At 37.8% G+C, this 16,719-nt stretch overlaps 1 protein-coding gene across 11 annotated transcripts in view; it reads left to right on the top strand.

The window, feature by feature from the left end:
• DOCK3 (dedicator of cytokinesis 3) overlaps positions 1-16,719 on the top strand; it is a 669,732-nt gene that overhangs the window by 349,596 nt on the left and 303,417 nt on the right. For 10 of the 11 annotated variants that reach the window (XM_031662807.1, XM_031662809.1, XM_031662806.1 and 7 more), the window contains exon 7: positions 1,488-1,572. In XM_031662807.1, the coding sequence (XP_031518667.1) occupies positions 1,488-1,572 (85 nt within the window). Of the gene's footprint in view, positions 1-1,487; positions 1,573-7,300; positions 7,478-16,719 lie in introns of those variants that run through there. The other variant, XM_031662814.1, reaches the window with a different exon arrangement.

Raw genomic sequence — 16,719 nt, 5'->3', positions numbered from 1 at the left:
TTAGTACGTTTGCTTCTATAATACCTCCTCCATATAGGTTTGATTTTCCATTTTTATTTTATCAACCTTACTGCAATGTAATTTTATCATATTTTCCTATAAACGGGGTATAAATTGTAAATGAATCTGAATTTTGGATGTGCACCTGATTTTATTTTTAATGACGCGTTTTATGCACAGAAAGAGCTTACAGATTTAGCTGTGCTAGCATGTTCTAAAATAGTTCATAGTCTAGTTGAAGAGATAAAAAAATCTTTCTTCTTCTATAATCCGATGGAATGCTTTTGCCAGACACAATAATTCATAACCCTTGTTTTGTAGTAGGGTGGTCACAGAGCGTCTCCAAAATTCTGATGAGAGTTATAGACCCTCTCATCAGAAAAAATATATAATGAATACACACACAAACTCATCCAGTGTCATAAGTAGTTTCAGAGGTCTACAACCCTATAAACTCCATTGAATTCCTGGCTTAGAACTGTTGTCTTAGAGTGTGAAAAAGGAGCTAACATTTATTGACCATAAATTAGATACCATTTTGAACCCAAAATGTCCAGAGTTATTTCTGCTGCCCAGTACTGCCATTACCATCACTACTTCTTACTGCCCCAAAGATCCTCCAAATACTATTGTCTTGAGTAGTAATACTTGTTGGTTAAACTTTTATCTAACGTTTCTTAAAATATTGGTGCTAATGCATAGCTAGGTCTTTACCAGTATCAGTATTAATTAAATTGAAAATGAGATGAAACTCAGCCAAAATATACATCTCTTTGAACACATGGACACAGGGAAGGGAACAACACACATTGGGGCCTATCTGGGGGTAGGGTGAGGGGAGGGAGAGAATTAGGAAAAATAGCTAATATATTCTGGGCTTAATTCCTAGGTGGTGGGTTGTGAGGTGCAGTAAACCACCATGGCACATGTTCACCTGTGTAACAAACCTGCACATCCTGCACATGTACCCCAGAACTTAAAAATAAAAAATAAAATAAATGAATAAAGAGAAAAAGATACATCTCTTTGAATTTAGTAACTTTTAAGAGGTGAATTTTACGTGTTTGTCTTTGAATTACATCCTGAAGATTTTTTTTCATCCTAATGAAACGAATGCATAACTAAACCTTGAGCATGTTTGTCAGATGGGAAGAAACAGAAAAATAAACATGACTTATTAATGATCTAAAGAAAACCTATCCTTAATGAACTCAAGCATGCTGATATAATGTAATGCTGAATGAAACCTTTTTACCATCATGAGTGGAACTGCCTGAACTGGAATTGTGTCAACCTTAAATCCCTAGCCTCATTTATTTACCCAGAAGTGAACACAATTAGATGTTGCTTTATAAAGACATGTTCCTGCTAGGACAGTGTCTGATCGTCTGTCCACAAGATGTGGCAGGTATGGGTTCCCAGGCACATAAAGAGAGATAAGTAATATGAGTACATGGCATACTGAATGTAGTCTCTCTCTTTACTAGACATTTGGGCCTGGACCTGGTGCCTCGGAAGGACTTTGAAGTAGTGGACTCGGACCAGATTAGTGTCTCAGATCTCTATAAGATGGTAAGAAATCTAAAATGAGGTAGCTTGTTCCTGCATACCTCATTTTTTCTCTTTTGTTTATTTTCTCTAATGTTATGAAACAACATTGCTAAAATTATTATTTTTTGCCTCTTTCCCAGTGTATTTAAGTGATATTTCTTATTCTGGCCATATCTATCACTCTAGCTTTCCAAATGGGATTCCAATGTAGTAACCTACGGATACTGGGCTTGCTAGATTATCTAAGCATTACTTCTTTGTTGACTTCCCTGGTAAACCAGAGCTCCTTCAGCCTGCAGCATAACTAAAGTTATGTTTCTTTCCTCTCATCTGTTTAAAAGAGAAAGTTGTTAAAGCTGGAAAGAGCCAATTATTAGGTAATAGAGAAATTGAGCCTGGAAGTAATGTACCAGTCTTTCTAGAGAGACAGAACCTGATATAGATTCTTAGCTATCTGTTGGTTATTATAAAAATCTATTGGGTTGACTAATCAAGATTACATTTTATAGTCTGGATGCAAAGTGAGTAAATGAAGGGTACAATATTTTAAAGTAAAATAAATAAACAGAAGAAACCTTAGGTGGTGGCAGTTATGCTTAGACTAACAGACTGGATAAAAACTTATTTTGAAGAGTATGTATTTGATGAGTATGTATTGGTGAGATTTATAAGTTTTAGAATCTGTTTAAGAAACTGTAATATTTTTAGGGAACTTAGAGGGTACTAAGTATATTGCCTGGACAAGGACCTAACGAAATTTGCCTAATATGCTAATAACATATCAATTGCTTCTGCATATTTCCTTGTGTGTACTTACTAGCATACCCAAGCAATTGTGTACAGTTGCTTTAACTATGCTGTATGCAATGCAATAGGTTGATAAGTGTGAGATACAGAGATTAAAGATAGCTGGATGTGGTGGCATGCACCTGTAGGTACAGCCAGCTACTCCGGAAGCTGAAGTGGTAGGATCGCTTGAGCTCAGGATTTTGAGAGCAGCTTGGACAACATAGTGAGACCCATCTATTTAAAAAACAAAAAGTATGAACAAGACTTATCTATTCCCTAAAGAATCTCACTATCTAGGATATTGGTTTCTAATCCCTTTTGGGTCATAGAAGATCAGGTGAAACTTTCTCCCAGGACAATGCAAGTATGCTTTGCATACAAAGTTTTATGATCAGTTTTAGAGAATTGATGGATAGTTTCTCCTGATGCTTGCTGTGAAGCCCATGCATGGACCGTATGTTAGAAACTCTACTCTAGTGGAATCAATAGACCACAGTCAAACAGCCATACGTGTGCTGCATATATGTGCTGTGTAGCATAATTTAAGTATACACTGATGCTCTTAGAGGTAGTGACTGGTTTCCTGGGAGTAGGAAAGGAGAAGGAAAGACATTCCAAAAAGGCACACCGCATGTGGAAGTGGCAGTTCCAGGAAACTATATAAGATATTTAATAACTTCAGCATGGAGTACCACTAACTCATGTTAGTTAGTGGGAGTCAGGCCAAGAAGGAGACAAAAGTCAGACCATGAAGAGCTTTGTATTTCTCAAATTAGACTCTATCCAGTAGTCTGAAAGAAGCATGAGAGTGACATAAGCAGATATTGATTTCAAATGTTGACTCTGTCTAGAGATAATATAAAATGCAAAAGACTGGAATGAGGGAGGAATCCCATGCATAGAATTCAGAGACCCACAGTAGTGATTCAGGTAAGAAAAATGGCTAGGCAGCAATGGACAAGAAATACAATAAGAATGTAGATGTTTGGAATTAAAACTGATAAATTTTGATGATCAATTAAATATGGAAAGTGAAGAGAGAATGAGAGTTTGAAACTAAGAATTCCCCTTGGAATAGTTGGAGGATGCTGTGTTCTTGATAAAGGTTTTGGATTCTATTCTTAGTGTGACAGTAAGCTTGTGAAGGTAATTGAGCAGGAGAATCACATGATCAGCCTTACATTTTTAAAAGATGCCTCTGATTGCTGTGTGGAAAAGGATTGGAGTGGGGCAAGAATAGAAGTGGAGAGGAGTCATTCAAGCAGGAGATCTTAATTTCAGTAGCTTGAGCTAGAGCTGGAAGAGTGAAACTAGTAAGAAGTTGTTGGATTCGGAATATATTTTGAAGTCAGAACCATAGTTGTTGATAGATTAAATTGCCGTACGTGTATACAAGAAAGGGAAAGGTCAGAAAAGAATTATACCTGTGTTTTTGACCTGCCTAATTGTATAAAAGTGAAATGGGAAACCTTGTGGAAGAAGTAGTTTGCAGAGTGAGGCAGGTAAGGATCTATAGTTCTGATTTTCTTTTCACGTTTGAGATGCCTTTTAGACATCCCACCAGAGATGCTGAAAGACTAGAGCTCATAAGTGAAGTTCAGATGAAACAGTTTTAGAGCCATCATATTACATATGGTATATAAAGCTGTAGGGCTGAATTAGATGACCACCCCCTTGCCCAAACCTTCATACGGTGAAACCCAGTGGCCATACAGCACTTCCAACCAAGCATCAATAGGCAAAGCTCTCGCATAATGTTCACTATTTGGGTGATGGGTACACTAGAAGCCCAGACCTCACAGTTTTGCAACATCCATACAACGAATCTGAATCTTCAGAAAAGAGAGAGACAGACAGAGAGAGAGAGAAAGAAAAACAGAGAGAGACCAAAATGAACAACATATAAAAGGACCTTGGAAGAAAGAGACAGCCCAACAGAAGAAAATGGTGATTGCTGTCTGCAGAGAGAAATGAGGAAACAGTTAGGAAACAGAGTACAACAATCCAAAGAGCTTTACAAAATTAAAAAGCAGATTACTGGATTACACTTGGAATAAAGGTTAGAAAATAGAGAAAAATCTCCCTGAAAACAGAACAACAACAAAATAAAGTAACAGTAGGAGAGAAAAGGTTTAAAAGTTTAGAGGTTCAATTCAGGAAGCTCAGTATTCAGAAGAGAGAATAAAGAAACAAAGAAAGACAATTACTGAAGGAATCATATTAAAAACTTTCTCAGAACATGGATATGAGTCTCTAGATTTAAAGGGCCCAACATAATTATGAAATTTCAGCTCACTAGAGATAGAGATGAGCTTAAAACTTCCAGAGAACAAAATGGATTACATACAAAGGATTCGTTGTAATAAAAACATTTGGCTTTCTGATAGCAGCATTAAAAATTAGAAAACATAAGACCATTGCCTTCAGAATTCTGAGGAAATATAACATTCAACCCATAATTCTATATTTACTCAGCCACATTATAAATCAAGTGGGAGAGAAGCCTAAAGAGAATTTTGGTCACTCAGAGTCTCAAAACAACAATAATAACAATGCTCTTTAACTCCTTTTCAGGAAACTACTGAAGAGTAAGTTATTCCTTCTAAAATGAAGGAGTAAATCAAAAGGTCTACTGTGTGTTATCCGGGAAAGGGATTCTGACACAATTAAAGCCCTGTTTATTTCATTTTCTGCTAAATGTTCTGTCTTTTTTATCTCATATATTTGCTTTTTCATACAAACAGTTAGATATGATAAAAAACAATTAAAGGAGTCCACAAATTTATTAAAAACCACTTAGGATTTATATGTTAAATTGCACAGTAAATGTTTTGGTTAAATCTTAAAAGTTCAAGATTCAAAAGAATATCCTTTTAGAACCTTTTTGTGTTAACATGTAAATCTATTACTGGAAATTATGAATACTTTATATGAAACTTTCTGATTATAATACTCCTTGTCATTGATTTTGGGGAAAAAATCCTATATGAATAAGATTATACTTAAAGTTTACACTCATAGCATTTTTTAATAAAAAAATGAAGCCTCCATGCAAATGTTGAATTATAATGATTGATAAAAGTCTCTTTAAATACACAGTTGGATTTTGCATTCTTTTTGTTTGTTTTATTTTGTTTGTTTGTTTTGAGACAGAGTCTGTCTTTGTTGCCATGGCTGGAGTGCAGTGGTGTGATCTGGGCTCACTGCAACCTCCACCTCCTGGGCTCCAGCAATCTTCCCACCTTAACCTCCCAAGTAACTGGGAGTACAGGTGCGTGCCACCATACTCAGCTAATTTTTATTTTATTATTATTTATTTATTTATTTATTTTGGTAGAGACGAGATGTCGCCATGTTGCCCAGCCTAGTCTTCAACTCCTGGGCTCAAGCGATCCTCCCACCTTGGCCTCCCAGAATGTTGAGATTATAGGCATGAACCACCGTGCTTAGCATTCTTTATGATGAAAACCAGAGGAAGTCCTTAGTGCTCTTCAATTTTGCATCATAACAACAGTAAATCCATTTTAAACAATAGAAAATTGGTGCTGCCGAAAATATAAAGTATTTCAAAAGGCACCACAAACCATTTTTGTTAATCTTAATTAGCCATGCATCTTTGTGAAATGTGACACTCAAAAATTACATAATATGAGAGTTTCTAAATTGTGGCAAGATGTAACAGAATGCTCACATTATAGCCCCCTGCTTCATTATTATCCATCCACATTATCATGTATTGGGATTTATGTTTGCTTGTTGTCTTCTTGTGTTAATATTTTTAATAGCTCAATGTTTATACATTCATTTCTGGGATAAGTCAATTAGATTCTTTACTAAAAATCAGTGATTTTATATGCTTCATCCTTTCATAGATTCTGACTAGATATGCCTTATATTTCCTTGTAAGACTCACAATATTTAACACAATCCCCAACATATATAGCAGGCAATTAATTTTGTTATTCAGTTGATTAGCATATTCAAAGCTGCATAGTTTCTTTCCGTATTGCTAGACTTTTGTAGACTAAATGAACAAGAGACTTTACAGGGCTGAAAATGACTTCTCTACTGGGGAAAAATTGGCAGAGGCAGTAATGTGTTCTATGCCTTTCTTAATTAATTTATATTTTGGATGTACATTGCTAGGCACTTGGAATATAAAGATAAATAAGACAGTGTTTTGCTCCTTGTAAGTGCAAAGTCTGGAGTTATGTAGCAAACAGGGAAACAGTGCGTTACAACCCTAATAGAGATGATGATTACACTGAAAAGGGAGATATTGGCTGACCAGCTGAAGGCTAGTTGACAAGAGTGCCCAGAAAGAGGTTCCAGAATGCCAGTTCCGATGCCTTTCTCTGGCTGCCCATGTGGTGTGCTTTCAGACTAAATCATTCTCTCAAAATTTAATGACTGAAATAAAAAAAGATTTGTTATTGTCAACAGGGATGTTTCATACTGAAATTAGCTGTTTCGTAAACTCCTTCTGTATATAATTCTAATTGAAAATTTATGACTACCAAGATTGGTAGACCTTTTAATGGGTTAACAGTAAATGTACTTGAGAAAAACAGCTTAGTGCAGCTCCTGGATGTAAAGTAAAACAATGGAATTTATTTTAGTCTAGTAACCTTCCAGTGAGATATGAACAGTAAACCACAGAAAACCTGATTTGTTTTTGAACGCTTGAATTTTTTTTTTTTACTTTTTAAAAACCTATTTTATATGTGAATTTTTCTTTTGTGCATATACATTCTATATGATGTTTTGCCCAGCTGGTGGAGACTTGATTTTTTTGTATTTCATATATATCATGGGAACATATATTTCCATGAATGAACATTAATACTCAATAATAATTAGTTAATATTGCTAATATATACATGGATATTGAATAATAAGCAAATATAGCTGGTCAGACACATTTAAATTAATATTTAATTTTACTTCTCTTTTATATAGGGTTAAATATATGTGTTTGGAAAAGAAATGGAAACTTCCACTGCCACAACCATTCTTCTTACCCATGTGATATGGAGCAATTCAACAAATGAGTGTGGTACCATACCTCTAGGGTCCAAAAGGAAGCAGGATGAAATCTCTCGTTGTTGAGTTTACCAACACCAGGCACTGAACATTTGTAAATTCATCATTATTCCTGGCCAGGGTTTACTTCTAAATGTGAATGACTTTCTATAATAACTAATTATAAAAAAGAATAACAATTATACTAATAATAAAAATACCAATTGTGGATAATAATTATCAGCCACTTACAGTATGATAGGTAATATGCTGAGTCTGTCTGCTCAAACTCTGTGAGGTTGAATTAGGCATAAAATTTTATACTCACTTTTCAGATAATGAATACACAGATATAAGTGTGAGTCAAGATTCAAAACTAGGCCGGGCATGGTGGCTCATGCCTGTAATCCCAGCACTTTGGGAGGCCAAGGTGGGCAGATCACAAGGTCAGGAGATCGAGATCATCCTGGCTAACACGGTGAAACCCTATCTCTACTAAAAATACAAAAAAAAAAATTAGCCGGGTGTGGTGGCAGTCGCCTGTAGTCCCAGCTACTTAGGAGACTGAGGCAGGAGAATGGCGAGAACCCAGGAGGTAGAGCTTGCAGTGGGCCTACATCGCACCACTGGACTCCAGCCTGGGTGACAGAGCAAGACTCTGTCTCAAAAAAAAAAAAAAAAAAAAACAGGATTCAAAACTAGAGGGTTGCAGGGGGCGGCATCAAGATGGCTGAGTAGAGGCATCAGGCACTTGCCTTCTACTCAGTGAGTAATTAACTACATATTGAATAGAGCATCTAAGACAGAATACTGGAGTTCATCAAGGAAGTGACAGGAAACTTTGGAGTCATGGAAGGAGAGGGAAGCAAAGCAGCCAGCCCACCCAGGATAAGCTTGGAGCTAGAAGGAACTCCCCATTGTGGGGAAAAGGCATTGTTCCCGAGAGAGAGTTTGGGCTGGGCCTCACACTACCTCTGAGATTCAAGCAGCCACAGCACGGTGTCATTTTGAGAGCCTAGCTCCCACCAGACTACATTTTTCCACCCTTGGGTCCAACACACCCGAATCTCCACATCCCTGGAACCCTGCTGACGTCCCCCTATGTCCATTCAGAGGGCTGCAGCATCACAATACATACTGGCCCCAGCATTGTGCCTGGGTCTCCAGCACTTTAGCCCACACAGTGAATTACCTGGGGAATGGGTGGTTCAGTGCACCTAGGAGACTGCCCCCATGACAAAGAAAGCTAAAGCTTGTGCTCCCCAGAGCTTGAGAGCTGCATGTCTGGGGCTACTGCCACTGATAGCAACCCTGCTCCTTCCAGTGGCAGAGCCTCTGCATACCTGCGCAGACATTCAACACATTCAAGGGGCAGGGGGACTGGTTCACGTGTGTACATTGTCCCGGGGACTGAGGACCAATCTGCCTCATACACTGCCACAGGCACATAAGTGCATAGTCCAAGGAACTGAGGATCGACCTACCTCACCTATCACCACCAGTACCCACACATGCTTTCCAGGACCTGAGTATTGACTAGCATTCCTCTTGCCACCACACCTGTGTTTACCACCTGGGGGCCAGAGAACAGACCTCTCCTACTCATAACTGTTGTCCCCATGTGCCATCCAGGGGCCTGGTGATCAGCCTGGTGAAACTGCCCTAGATGTTGCCTGTGTACTAAGGGACCTGAGAGGTGGCACACCACTGCTACTGCCATTGCCACTGCCACATGTACCACCTGGGGGCCTGAGTACCCACTTGATAATTATCATTAGCACCCAAGCATGCTGCCTGGAGGCCCAAGGACTGACCTTCCACCATGGAGTCCCACATACACCACCTAGGGACCTGAGGACCAGCCCATCTGACATTCTTGTTCCTAGCTAAGCCTCACCGCAGCATCCATTAACAACCACAGTCTAAGTCACTACAGAACTCACAAACACCACTGACACTGATTATAGCTGAAGAAATCATATGGAGAGTCTGCTACTGCACTCACCTATAATCAAAGCCAAAGCATCCTACGTCACACTAAATATATATCTATAGGAAAAAGCCTTTCCCTATGTAAACCAATCTATAAAATTAGAACAAGCAGCTGTTACACTGGATGTCCACATACCAATGTAAGGACACAAGAAACATAAAAAAGCAAGGATATATGACACTTCCAAACAAAGACAATAGTTCTTTAGTAACAGATCCCATAGAAAAGAAAATATATGAAATCTCTGAAAAATAATTCAAAATAAGATTAAAGAAGCTCAGTGAGATACAAGAGAACACAGATAAATGATAAAAAAATCAGAAAAGCAATTCATGAGCTGAAGTTTAACAAAGAGATATGCATCATAGAAAAGAACCAAACAGAATCCTGGAACTGAAGGTGTAGTGAATGAAATTAAAAATACGATCAAGAGCTTCAACAACAGACTAAATCAAGCTAAAGAAAGACTTTCTGGCCAAGTGCAGTGGCTCATAGCTGTAATCCCAGCACTTTAGGAGGCCAAGGCAGGTGAATCACCTGAGGCCAGGAGTTCGAGACCGGCCTGACCAACATGGTGAAACCTTGTCTCTACTAAAAATAGAAAAAAAAAAAAATTAGCCAGGCATGGTTCTGTGCACCTGTAGGCTCAACTATTTGGGAGACTGAGGCAGGAGAATCACTTGAACCCAGGAGGTGAAGGTTGCAGTGAGCCGAGATCATGCCACTGCACTCCAGCCTGGGTGACAGAGCAAGACTCCATCTCGAAAAAATAATAAATAAATAAATAAAAGTTTCTGAATCTGAAGACAGATTTTTTGATATAAAACAGATGAAAAGAAAAAAGAGTAAAGAAAGCTTATGTGAGATACAGGATACCAGAAGCAAAGAAATATTCAAATTTGGGGAGTTTCACAAGGAGAAGGCATGGGCAAAGATATAGAAAACCTGCTAATGAGATAATAGCTGAAAACTTCACAAGTCTTGCAAGAGATAAAGACATCCAAATACAGAAAGCTCAAATATCCCCTAATAGATTTAATCTAATAAGATTTTAAAGGCATATTATAATCAAACTTTAAAAAATCAAAGACAAAGAATTCTAAAAACAGTTAAAAGCATCATGTCACATATAAGGGAGTCTCCACCAGACTAACAGTACATTTCTCAGCAGGAAGCTTCTAGACCAGGAGAGAATGGGATGACAGATTCAAAGTCCTGGGGTGAGGGATTGGTCGGGGCATGAGGAGAACTGTCAGCCAAGAATACTACACCCAACAAAACTATCCTCCTTAAATGAGGTGACATAAAAATCTTTCTTAGACAAGCAAAAGCTGAGGGAATTCATCACCACTAGACCAGTCCTACAAGAAATGATTAAGGGATTTCTATATCTGGAAGTGAAAGGACAACGTCCACCATCATGAAAACACACAAAAATATAAAGCTTACTGGTGGCATACATACACAGATGAGAAGGGGGTTAAACATTACCATCACAAAAAACCACCAAATCTTAAAGGCAAACAACAAGGAAGAAAGAAATGAAGAGTGTATTAAACAATCACAAAATAATTAGCAAAGCAGGAATGAGTCCTTACCTGTCACTAACAACCTTGAATGTGAACTGTTTAAATTCTCCAATTAAAAAATATAGACTGGCTGAATTGATTTTAAAAATGAAGACCCAACTATATGTTCTCTACAAGAAACTCAGTTTACCTATAATGACACACAGACTGAAAGTGAAGGGATTGAAAAAATTCCATGCAAATAGAAACCTAAAGTATGCAATAATAGCTATGCTTATATCAGAGAAAATGGACTTTACATCAAAAAACATAAAAATAGATAAAGAAGGTCATAATGATAAAGGGATCAATTCAGCAAGAGGATGTAACAGTTGTAAATATATATGCATCCAATACCAGAGCACCCAGATATATAAGCAAATACTATTAGAGCAAAAGAGTTCAGCAGACCCCAATGCATTAATAGTTGGGGACTTCAGCACCACACTTTCAGCATTGGACAGATTATCCAGGCAGAAAGTCAACAAACATCAGACTTACTCTGCACTATAGAACAAATGTACTTAACAGACATTACAAAACATTTCATTCAACAGTTATAGAGCACATATTTTTCTCATCAGCACATGGAACATACTCCAGGATACAGCACATATTAGGCCACAAACAAATCTCAACAAATTTTGAAAAATCAAAATCATGTCAAGTATCTTCTCAGACCACAGGGAAATAAAACTAGAAATCGATAAAAAGAGAAACTTTGTATACTGTATAAATACATGGAAATTAAACAGCATGCTCCTGAATGAGCAATGAGTCAATGAACAAATTAAAAAGGAAATAAAAAGCTTGCTTGAAACAAGTGAAAATGGAAACACAACACATCCGAATTCTATGAGATACGGCACTAAGAGGAAAGTTTACAGCAATAAATGCCTGCATAAAAATTGGAAAGATTTCAAATAAACAACCTAATGGTATGCCTTAAGGACCCCCAAAAAGGAAAAACAAACTAGACCTAAAGTTAGTAGAAATAAATAATAAAGATCAGAGCAGAACTAAACAAAATAGAGCTGAAAAAAACACTACAAAGGATCAGTGAAACAAAAAGTTGGTTTTCTGAAAAGATAAAATCAATAAACCACTAGACTAATTGAGAAAAAAGAAGACTCATGCTGAGACCAGCTCTGCTTGGGAGACCCAAACCCAGTGGCGCTAGAGGAGTTAAAGACACACACACAGAAATATAGACTTGTGGAGTAGGAAATCAGGAGTCTCACAGCCTTCAGAGCTGAGAGCCTTGAACAGAGATTTACCCACGTATCTATTAACAGTAGGCCAGTGATAAGCATTGTTTCTATAGATTAAAAATATTCCTTACTGGAAACAAAGCGATGGGCCAAAACAAAGTGTTGGGTTTGGCTAGTTGTCTGTAGCAGGAGCATGTCCTTAAGGCACAGATCACTCATGCTATTGTTTGTGGTTTAAGAATGCCTTTAAGTGGTTTTTCCATCCTGGGTGGGTCAGGTGTTCCTTGCCCTCATTCCGGTAAACCCACAACCTTCCAGCGTGGGCATCATGGCCATCATGAACATGTCACAGTGCTGCAGAGATTTTGTTTATGGCCAGTTTTGGGGTCAGTTTATGGCCAGATTTTGGGAACCTGTTCCCAACAGATCCAAATAGTCAGAAACAAAAAAAGATACATTATGGCTGATGCCACAGAAATACACAGGATCAGCCGGAATGGTGGCTCACTCCTGTAGACCCAGCACTTTGGGAGGCCAAGGCAGGTGGATCACCTGAGGTCAGGAGTTCAAGACCAGCCTGGCCAACATGGCAAAACTCCATCTCTAGTAAAAATACAGAAATTAGCCGGCCATGGTGGTGCACATCTGTAATCCGAGCTACTCAGGAGGCTGAGGCAGGAGAATCACCTGAACCTGGGAGGTGGAGGTTGCAGTGAGCCAAGATTCTGCCACTGCGCTCCAGCCGGGGTGACAGAGTGAGACTCAGTTTCAAAAAAAACAAAAACAAGGGATCATTAGAGACTGCTATGAACAATTATATGCAAACATATTGGAAAACCTAGAGGAAATGGATTAATTCCTGAACACACACAATCTACCAAGATTGAACCAGAAAGAAATGAAATGCTTGAATAGACCAATAATGAGAAAAGAGATCAAATAAGTAATAAAAAATCTTTCAGCAAAGAAAAACCCAGAACTGTATGGCTCTACTGCTGAATTCTACCAAACTTATAAGGAAGAACTAACACCAGATCTTCTCAAACTATTCCAAAAAGTTGAGGCAGAGAGGAATTCATCCTAACTCATTCTACGAGACCAGCATTACACATTACATTGATAGTAAGTCAGACAAGGACACAAGAAAAAAAAAATGGACCGGTATCCTTGATGAACACGATGAACACAGACACAAAAATCCTCAGCAAAATACTAGCAAATTGAATCCAACATGTCAAAAAGATTAGAAACCATAATCAAATGGAATTTATCCCAGTGATGTAAACATGGTTCAACATGTGCAAATCAGTCAGTGTGTGATACATCACATTGACAGAATGAAGGACAAAAACGATATGATCATCTCAGTAGGACAGAAAAAGCATTTGATAAAATTTAACATCTTTCCCTGTTAAAAACTCTCGACAAGTTAGACATAGAAGAATACCTCAACATAAAAGCTGTGTATGACACATCCACAGCTGACATCACACTGAATGAGGAAAAGCTGAAATACTTTCCTCTAAGACTGGAACAAGACGAAGATACCCACTTTTAATTCTCCTATTCAACATAGTACTTGAAGTCGTAGCCAGAGCAGTCAAGCAAGAGAAAGAAATAAAAGGCATCTAAATTGGAAACGAGGAAGTCAAATTGTCCCTCTTTGTAGATGACATAATCTTATACATAGGAAAACCTAAAGACTCTTTTAAAAATCTCTTAGAACTGATAAATGTATTCAGGAAAGCTGTAGGATACAAAGTCCAACATACAAAAATCAGTAGTGTTTCTATACACCAATAATGAAGTGGCAGAAAAAGAAATCAGAGAGCAATCCCATTTACAATAGCTAAAGAAAAATAAAATGCTTAGGAATAAATTTAACCGAGGAGGTAAAAGACCCCTACAACGAAAGTTATAAAACATTATTGAAAGAAATTAGGACACAAACATAAAGACATTTGATGCTCATGGATTTTAATAATTAATATTGTTAAAATGACCATACTGCAGAAAGAAATCTACAGATTCAGTGCAACTCCTATCCAAATACCAATGACAATCTTCACAAAAAATAGAAAACCTAAAATTTGTATGGGACCACAAAAGACCCTAAACAGCCACAGCAATACTGAGCAAAATGAACTAATCGGGAAGCATTACACTACCTGATTTCAAAACACACTACAAATCCAGATTAATGAAAACAGCATGGTATTGGTATAAAAAGACTCATAGACCAATGGAACAGAATAGAGAAACGAGAAATATATGCAACTGTTTACAGTCAACTGATTTTTGACAAATGCACCAAGAACATACAGACACCCTTCAATAAGCGGTGCCAAGAAAATTGGATACCCATATCCAGAGGAATGAAACTAAACCCCTATCTCTCACTATGTACCAAAATCAACTCAAAATAGATGAAAGACTTAAGATATAAAACTATAAAACTAGAAGAAAACATAGGAGAAAAGCTTCAAGATACTGATCAAAGCAAAGATTTTATGACTAAGACCTCAAAAACACAGGCAACAAAAGCAAAAATAGACCAAGAGGACCATATTAAAAGCTTCTGCACAGCAAAAGAAACAACAGAATGAAGAGACAATCTATAGCATGGGAGCAAACATTTGCAAACTGTTCATCTAACATGGGACTGATATCTAGAGTATACAAGGAACTCACACTACTCAACAGCAGAACACCAAATTATTCCATTAAAAAGTGTGCAAAGAGGCCGGGCACAGTGGCTCACGCCTATAATCCCGGCACTTTGGGAGGCCGAGGCAGGTGGATCACGAGGTCAGGAAATAGAGACAATCCAGGCTAATATGGTTAAACCCCATATCTACTAAAATACAAAAAAATAAAAAGTAGCCGGGCGTGTTGGCATGCCTGTAGTCCCAGCTACTCGGGAGGTTGAGGCAGGGGGATCGCTTGAACTGGGAAGCGGAGGTTGCAGTGAGCTGAGACTGCGCCACTGCACTCCAGCCTGGCAACAAAGCAAGACTATGTCCCCCCCCCCCCCCCCAAAAAAAAGGAAAATAAAATGTGGGCAAAGGATCCTAATAGGTCTTTCTCCAAAAAAGACATATAAATGGCCAACAACTATATGAAAAAAATGCTCAATATCACTGATCATCAGGGAAATGCAATGTCAAAACTGCAGCAGAAAACCACAGTTAGAATGGCTGTTATCAAAAAGACAAAAAATAAATAAATAAATAAATGCTGACAAAGAAGTGGAGAAAAGGCAACTCTTTTTTTTTTTTTTTTTGAGATGGAATCTCACTCTGTCGCCCAGGCTGGAGTGCAGTGGCGCATTCTTGGCTCACTGTGAGCTCTGCTTCCCGGGTTCACGAGAGAAAAGGCAACTCTTACGCACTGTTGGTGGGAATGTAAGTCAGTACAGCCACTATGGAAAACAGTATGAGACTTCCCAAAAAACAAAACAACCACCATTCGATCCAGCAATCCTACTACTGGATATTTATCAAAAAGAAAGAAAAATCAGTATATCAATGAGACACCAGCACCCTTGTGTTTATTGCGGCACTGTTCACAATAGCCAAGATACAGAATTAATCTAAGTGTTTGTTAACAGATGAAAGGATGAAGAAAGTGTGGCATATATGCACAATGGAATACTATCCTGCCATAAAAATAATGAAATCCTGTCATTTGTAGCAACATGGATAGAAGTAGAGGTCAATATGTTAAATGAAATAAGCCAGGCACAGAAAGACAAATATCTCATATTCTCTCATATGTAGGAGTTAAAAAACAAAAACAAAAAACAAAAAAAAAAGTGAATCTCTTGGAGACAGAGAATAGAATAGTGGTTACCAAGGGTTGAGAATGGTGGGGTGGTGGGGTTGAAGAGAGGTTGGTCAGCAAGTACAAACATATAGTTAGAAGGAATAAGTTGTAGTGTTTGATAGCACCATAGGGTGAGTGTAGTTAACAGTAATTTATTGTACATTTCAAAGTAGCTAGAAGAGAAGATTTGAAATGTTCTCAACAGAAAGAAATGATAAATGTTTGATGCAGTGAATATCCTAAATACCCTGATTTGATAGTTATACATTGTATACATGTATCAAAATATCACATGTACTTCATAAATATTTTAAAATATTATATATCAATTTAAACATTTTTTTAAAATTCAAAACCTAGGATCCTCACTTCTGCACTTAGGTCCCTAACTTCTGTATCATACTGATGCTCATTATGTAATTTGAGCTTCAATAACTTTGTAAGGAAGATAATACAGACTCTTATCTGAATTTTACGTTCAGGAAAGTATCTCTTGGAGAGATTAAGTGATTTGTCTGAAATTTCACAGTCTATGAGTGGCATAGCTCGAATTAGAATCTGCTTCTTCTAATTTCAACCAGCCAGCAGTAAAGGAACAGCATGGAGAAGTGTTTTGGAGGGAGCCCTTTATTGTTAAAGGTATCAGTGTGGAAAGTCTGAAGAAGCCGGATCAGGCAGCTCAGAAAGTGGTACAGTATGTGGAGAGGACAGTGGCAAAGCAAAAATTTAGTGGCAGTCACCCACTTGTGACTTGTCTGTT

Source organism: Papio anubis, chromosome 2 (genome assembly GCF_008728515.1).
Source record: "Papio anubis isolate 15944 chromosome 2, Panubis1.0, whole genome shotgun sequence".
In the NCBI taxonomy this organism is placed as follows: Eukaryota; Metazoa; Chordata; class Mammalia; order Primates; family Cercopithecidae; genus Papio; species Papio anubis.
This window is presented reverse-complemented; position numbering and strand designations above follow the sequence as displayed.